This window comes from Tachyglossus aculeatus, chromosome 2 (genome assembly GCF_015852505.1).
Source record: "Tachyglossus aculeatus isolate mTacAcu1 chromosome 2, mTacAcu1.pri, whole genome shotgun sequence".
Lineage (NCBI taxonomy): Eukaryota > Metazoa > Chordata > Mammalia > Monotremata > Tachyglossidae > Tachyglossus > Tachyglossus aculeatus.
The window spans coordinates 37717629-37725563 of NC_052067.1; the positions used below are offsets into that span (position 1 = coordinate 37717629).

At 44.1% G+C, this 7935-nt stretch overlaps 1 protein-coding gene across 1 annotated transcript in view; it reads right to left on the reverse strand.

The window, feature by feature from the left end:
• Positions 1 to 7221, reverse strand: part of TGM4 (transglutaminase 4) — a 32441-nt gene extending 25220 nt beyond the window's left edge. The window contains exons 1-6 of the mRNA XM_038761491.1: positions 7130 to 7221; positions 6846 to 6880; positions 5795 to 5866; positions 3756 to 3935; positions 2379 to 2485; positions 317 to 449 (exon numbers count right to left, since the gene is read on the reverse strand). Coding sequence (XP_038617419.1) covers positions 317 to 449; positions 2379 to 2485; positions 3756 to 3935; positions 5795 to 5866; positions 6846 to 6880; positions 7130 to 7221 — 619 coding nt within the window. The remainder of the gene's footprint in view (positions 1 to 316; positions 450 to 2378; positions 2486 to 3755; positions 3936 to 5794; positions 5867 to 6845; positions 6881 to 7129) is intronic.
• Between the last annotated feature and the right edge of the window lie 714 nt (positions 7222 to 7935).

Sequence of the window (7935 nt, forward strand, 5' to 3'; positions counted from 1 at the left end):
ATCTATGGGTCTTATGAGTTTACAGCTCCCTGGGCATCCTCTGGAAAAAAAAAATAACGAACTGTTCTTAACTTCTTTTAAAATAAGGTGGCACCGCAGAAGGACTCATGAGGGAAAGTTAAAATAATAAAATCTTGAGTTCATAGCATGATTTTGCACTTTTAGTCCAAGCCAACTCCGCTAGGCCACCCAGCCGAGCAGTGGCAAGGCCAGGACTCCTAAATTCTAGCCCTAAATTCCATTAGGCTTTAGTAAAAGAGGAGATATTTTCCTTGATGAAACAAATGGCCTTGGGTTGATTTTATACTTAACTTACCTTCACACCAAGGATTGAAGACGAAGTAGATGATATTGTTTTCCGGGGTATATAGAGGATCTGCCCCACTTTTCACACTCAGAAGGTATTTCCCAACAACAGTATCCACTGGGCTGCTGACACTCAGCAGGCACTAAACAAATCACAAGAGAGTCAATGGCACACCTGCAGTTTTCCAAAGCAAATCTTCATCCTTAAGGGGTAACAATATAAGCAGGTTGTATCAGGGGATCTTATGCTAACCTTTAGGTGGGGTGTGGGGAGGGGGGCAAAATGATCCCAGGGAATGCAGTGGTGAGAGGATGGATGAAGAGGAGGCGGGAAGTACCTTTCCAGCTGGAGTAACCATCTCTACCAATCGATAGTATTTATTGAGCACTTATTGTGCGCAGAGCACTGTACTGACTGCTTGGGCGAGTACAATATAAAAGAGTTGGTACACACATTCCCTGCCCAAAGTGAACTTACAGTCTATCAATCAATCAATTGTATTTATTGAGCGCTTACTGTGTGCAGAGCACTGTGCTAAGCGCTTGGGAAGTACAAGCTGGCAACATATAGAGACAGTCCCTACCCAACAGTGGGCTCACAGTCTAGAAGGGGGAGACAGAGAACAAAACCAAACACACTAACAAAATAAAATAAATAGAATAGATCGGTACAAGTAAAATAAATAGAGTAATAAATATGTACAAACATATATACAGTCATACATATATACATATATACATATACATATATATACATATATATGTATATATGTACATATATCATCATCATCAATCGTATTTATTGAGCGCTTACTATGTGTACAGCACTGTACTAAGCGCTTGGGAAGTACAAATTGGCAACATATAGAGACAGTCCCTACCCAACAGTGGGCTCACAGTCTAAAAGGGGGAGACAGAGAACAAAACCAAACATACTAACAAAATAAAATAGAATAGATATATATATACATATATATATATATATATATATATATATATATATATATATATATATATATATATACATATATCAATCAGTCAATCCATCAGTAGGGTTTATTGAGTACTTACTATGTTTAGACCCCTGTGCTAAGAGCCTAGATGCTGTTAAAGCAAGATTCCTGGAAATTCCTCCGGCATTCATTCAATCCGTTCAATCGTACTTATTGAGCGCTTACTGTGTGCAAACCACTGTACTACGCATCTAAATGCTTACTGGGAATCCCAGTGGGCTGATGCCCAAGTGAATGAGGGAATTGATGAAGGTGCTTTGAGTTACTTCCATTCACTGTGCCACTGTCAGTGGCTCCATAATGATAATAATAATGATGGCATTTATTAAGCACTTACTATGTGCAAAGCACTGTTCCAAGAGCTGGGGAGGTTACAAGGTGATCAGGTTGTACCACGGGGGGCTCACAGTCTTAATCCCCATTTTACAGCTGAGGTCACTGAGGCATAGAGAAATTAAGTGATTTGCCCAAAGTCACACAGCTGACAATTGGCAGAGCCGGGATTTGAACCCATGACCTCTGACTCCAAAGCCCGTGCTCTTTCCACTGAGGCACGCTGCTTCTCCATGTGACTCCCTACTGATCCACACTATAAGCAAGCAAAGGAGCTTCTCAGAGGTACCTGCAGCTGGTACAGTCCACACCCATCACTGGCCCCCTGGGATTTTCCTAGAATCCCGGCAGGCCGGTCTGGCCCTACCTTCCACCCTAGGCCCATAGCTCAGGCCCCGGCTTCTCTGGAGTGGTGCTCCCCTTGCTATCCCAGCTAATTCCAATCAATCAATCGTATTTATTGAGTGCTTACTGTGTGCACGGTACTGTACCAAGCGCTTGGGAAGTACAAGTTGGCAACATATAGAGACAGTCCCTACCCAACAGCGGGCTCACAGTCTAGAAGGGGGAGACAGACCAAGAAACAAAACATACTAACAAAATAAAATAAACAGAACAGATATGTACAAGTAAAATAAATAAATAAATAAATAAATAAATAGATAGATAGATAAATAGAGTAATAATAAATAAATAGAGTAATTCCAGTCTGGATGGGTACTTTACCTCCTTTCCATTCACACCCAAAAGGGCCATCTGCCACCGGTGAAGTTCCTTCTGGCCCCTCAGCTTCATCACCACAAGTGTTTCATTGGATTTCCTTGGAGTTTTCCCTGGAAACATCCAACCATAAAAACACACTGATAACCGTTCAAGCATGTAAATGCCATCATCATTCTAGACAGGGACCTGTCAGAACTATGTTTTGGGGAGCCTCATCCGCTCCTCTGTCTTCAATCTCCTCTCCCCATGGCTATGACAGTGGTGGCCGGGGCTTCGGTTCAAACTCCCGGCTGAGCTATGCCTTCTGGTTTCCAGGGGAATTTGCTTTCGTGTGATTTTTTTTGTTGCTAAATTCCATTGATTCTTCGTCTCAGGTGAAAAAGACCTCCGACCCTAAGTATGGTCAACTTGAGTTCCGCATTCAACAGTGGCTTATGATTGGTTGGCGGGGGTGGCGCGGTAGTGCCCGCTGCTAAAGAAATCTCACAGAAATATTCAATTCTGCCATCCCAGACTACTAACCTGGCTAGTCGACTTCTGAGGCACGCTTTTGGCTACTTGGGGACTGAGTGAGAGACTGTAAACACACTACTGCAGAAGCAGCATGGCTCAGTGGAAAGAGCCCGGGCTTTGAACTCAGAGGTCATGGGTTCAAATCCCGGCTCCGCCAATTGTCAGCTGTGTGACTTTGGGCAAGTCACTTCACTTCTCTGTGCCTCAGTTACCTCATCTGTAAAACGGGGATTAGGACTGTGAGCCCCACGTGGGACAACCTGATCACTTTGTAACCTCCCCAGCGCTTAGAACAGTGCTTTGCACACAGTAAGTGCTTAATAAATGCCATTATTATTATTATTACTGTAACACAGCTCCTCAAGAACATTTTCTGCTGATAGTAGGATATCCTTCCCTATCCTTTACCCCATGTGAGCGAACATGGCCGAAGGTATAACATTGACACTTGACAATAGCCTAGGTATTTCAGCAACTCCGCTAATGGATGCAAGGCTTACCCCAATGAGACCAGCAACTAGAAATCATGCTCTATTCTATTTTCACAGATACACTCTAGAAAAGATTGTCCTTCCGTGGTACCTACACGAGTAAGATCCCCTCATCAGCCTTGTCATTTTTTAATATTATGAAGGCAAGCTATTAAATCTGTTAGAAATATAGCGCTATATCTTCATAGAGGATCCAGCTCCCTCCCACCTCTGTTCCCTAATTTCTCCTCAACTTCTAACTTCCCTGGAGACTTGCAATCAGGCCTGGGATGTTACCATTTCGTTCTAACAGTACCCCAGAGACCGGGACCACTCAATTGTGACATATGACACCACCTTACATTGCTAGACAGAAAACAGAAAGAGAGATTTTTACCCATACAGAACTGCAATTCTACATTGTCCTTGTCTTCCAGTTGTCTGTCCAACACCAGCTTCAGCTGAAATGGTTGCCCGCGTCTCACCACCAGGCTCGGAGTGTTATAATCTTCTGTGTGGTGAAGTCGGGCATTTTGCGTCTTCAAAAAGTCAACCTGGAGGACCCTCAGAGTGGTTTCTGGACAACGGCAGGGAGAGAGGGAGAGGGCAAAAGAGAAAAGGAAATCACATTACAACGTTAGATTAGGGAAAGCCATAGATATCTTCTGGGCTTCCAAATATAACAATTGCCTTAATCAATTAATGGTATCTATTGAGAGTTTATTACATGCAAAGCACCGATACTAAGAGCATGGGAAAGTACAACAGAATGGAGTTGCTACACATGAGCCCTGCTCCTACAAAATGTATTCTTCGAAGCAGTTATCCTTCCTCCTAATGAATGATCATCATCATCATCAATCGTATTTATTGAGCGCTTACTATGTGCACAGCACTGTACTAAGCGCTTGGGAAGTACAAATTGGCAACATATAGAGACAGTCCCTACCCAACAGTGGGCTCGCAGTCTAAAAGGGGGAGACAGAGAACAAAACCAAACATACTAACAAAATAAAATAAATATAAAATAAATGATCATTCATCTCATTTTGGATCCCTATGTAAAGATTTATAATACAGAAGATGGGGTATGCCAACAAGAACAGAAATCCTCTCATGAGTTAGAAAAATGAGTGAAAGAAAAAGAAATGGAAAGTTTCCCATTTCTGTGACTTTAAAATGAGTCCCTACGGGGCACTGAATGCAGACAACAGCAACATTCTGAGAGTTCTCTTTCTCTTTTCTATAATCATCATAATAATAGTATTTGTTAAGCGCTTACTATGTGCCAAGCACTGTTGTAAGCGCTGGGGTAGATACAAGGTTAATCAGGTTGTCCCACATGAGGCTCACAGTCTTAATCCCCATTTTCCAGAGAACTGAAGTGACTTGTCCAAAGTCACCCAGCTGACAAGTGGCGGAGCCAGGATTAGAACCCATGACCTCTGGCTCCCGAGCCCGGGCTCTTTCCACTGAACCACACTGCTTTCTAACCTCTAAAGAGCAGACAGAACCAACACTGGATGTCTGCTTCCTGAGATGCCCTGCTGGTCCCCTAACCACTGCAGGTGTTGGTTTTGAACTTGGTCTTTTTACGTTGTTTCCGTATTGCTCTCACTTGAATGTATATTGTTTTTATTAACTTTACTATCATGTCTGTAACCAAACCTTTCTCCACCTTATCCTTACATTGAGAGGCCCTGAAAGGCCAGGGGGACCCATCATCATCATCATCAATCGTATTTATTGAGCACTTACTATGTGCAGAGCACTGTACTAAGCACTTGGGAAGTACAAATTGACAACATATAGAGACAGTCCCTACCCAACAGTGGGCTCACAGTCTAAAAATTGCCCATCTACTAATTGCCTGTCTTTTGTCCCTGGGGCTTAGTACAGTGCACACGGTAGGTGCTTAATAAATACTTTTGCTATTAATAATAATAATAATAATGGTATTTGTTAAGCATTTACTATGTGCAAAGCACTATTCTAAGCACTGGAGGATACAAGGTGATCAGGTTGTCCCACGTGGGGCTCACAGTCTTAATCCCCATTTGACGGATGAGGTAACTGAGGCACAGAGAAGTGAAATGACTTCCCCAAAGTCGCACGGCTGACAAGTGGCAGAGCCGGGATTAGAACCCATGACCTCTGACTCTCAAGCCCGTACTCCTTCCACTGAGTCACGCTGCTTTCCTTGGAGATGACAGGATGGTGTGTGATATATATTTGAAACACAATGAAAAAAACAAAAAAAATTTTAATAAACCAAAGGATCATTGTTCTACATGTGTGACTTGTGTGATTATGTCTCACACGACTGGGGGCAGCTGACAGAGGCGATCTCCGGAGGGTTTTTCTTCCTGGATATGCCACTCACTTCTCTTCTTTGCCAAGCAAAGGTCCTTTCATAAAGCACCGTTTCTATCATACGAGGCTGAAGTTTGTGCCCCAAGAAGATGACCCTCATGGTGAGATTCACCAAAATCCACAGTTTCAACCACACTGGATACACAAAAAGACTGTCCCAGCATATTGCAGATGTGGAAAGAATTCCAAACAGTAATACAGATAAATCCTGGGTGAGCTTGCTGGCCTGAATCCGGTAAGCACAAGTTTAACTTTCAAGTTGGAAAATGACTCCCCAAAGTGGGATCAAGTGCAACCTCCAGGAAAAACAGCCTCTCCTGCAATCCACTACATTTAAAACATTCCTTTAACATCACTTCTGGCGTGGTGATGATGACTCTCATACATTCATAGCTGGGTTTACCTTCCCTTTTTTCTTCATCTTTGAACAGCCAAAGGCGAGACTCACTGCAGGTCTTTGTTAATTTGTTTTTTCCTGCTTTGGGGTGTTTTTAGGCTATTGATGACAACAGGCTTTACTGACTCTCTCCTACCAGCCCTTCCTGGTGGAATTCTGCCAACCGCCAACCCTTGGTGACCCAGGATAACGTGGGACAGGAGTGGCAAGGTTAAACAAAATCCACAGATCACGCAAGAGCCCCATTTTTGACATTAGGGTCAACCTTTGTGCCCACGAAATGTTTTACTAGAACGCCCAAAAGGCACAAAACTGGCCAATTTGAGCTCCCCCCTCCACTCTATTAGATTGCATCCCACGTCAGCCTACCTGGCAAACTATGAATTACGTAATATATTCTGTGAAACTCTTCCCGACATAGAAAGGAGTTAAGGCAGCTCCAGGAGGGCAGAAAAGAAACACTGCTGACTAGAAATCAAACCTATTCGATTAGCATGCTAGTCGCTAATACCTGATTACCAATTCAGGTCTCACCCCTACAAGCATCATTTCATTTCATCACTTGATCAGCCCTAACATAAACCAGTGCATGTTGGCACTGGAGAATACTCAACACGAGATACGTATGACAGCGCACATGTTTTGCCTGCATGCATCAAATATCTGTGAAAATACGGCACGCCTGCCTGATCTCCAGGGGATCCTTGACCTCCTAACTTGCTCCAGAGTCCTCCTCACTTACGCTGCAGGAGCTAGGGAAGAGGGAGGCTAAGCGTCTAAAATTTAAATCCTGGATAACGGTGTCCAGTGCTAGAGCAGTGAAAAACTGCACAAATGGCCATCTTAGCTTGGTGCCATCTCATTCCAATATATAGGACTATCCACGTTGATCCTGAACCCAGGAGGCCCCCCAGAATGACCGGGATTTGAACTGGGTGACCCAGGCCTGGGTAGGGCTGTTATCCCCTTGGCAACTATCCCTCCAACACCAGAGTATTTACCTGAAAAAGCAAACTGTCCTGCTGGTTTGGGCGAGGGGAAACGAGGAAGGATAAAAGTAGAAAAGCAACGCAAAACTCCTCTCGATGGTCATTACGGGATAAATCATCCCTGGGGACTGACGAACTACAGGACACTGGGCCTGGGTGGTGGCCAAAGACCAGGTGGGATTCTCGGTTCTGTACGTGTCAGAAAGTGGAAGGCGACTGATGTTCCCTGGAAAACTGCCATTCCATTCACCTTTCCTTCCCTCCTTCTTCAACACGTTCCTCCTCAGCCAGCACAAATCCAGTTTCCCAGGGGCATTTCCAACCCCAGAAGCTGGCAGCAGCCTTGCAGAACTCCCTCCCCTTCCTATCCTCTCCACCCTGCCGTCTGCATTTATATTTGCCCAGGGGAAATTGAAAAAATATCTTTCCCCTGGCTTTAGGCAGCTTGGTCGTGGTAAAGAAAGAACTCAGACTGGAGGATAACTTGGTTGTTTCCTTGGGAATCCGTTCGTAAGTACGACATCAAAGTGGGATCGGTGAGGTAAAGGTATTAAAAGTATCAGCCTTCACAAGTTAGCTTAAATCCAACGAACTGGAAGAAGCCTACAGTACAGTTCAACTAAGGTTCAGATTTAGTCCCACGCCCCGGGCTTCTCAGTAAAATAAAGAGACTGAGAGAAGTTGGTGGCCTGGTGGTTAGAGCACAGGCCTGGGAATCAGAAGGACCTGGGTTCTAGTCCCTGCTCTGCCGCTTGTCTGCTGTGTGACCTTGGACATGTCATTTCACTTCTCTGTGCCTCAGTTACCTCATCTTTAAA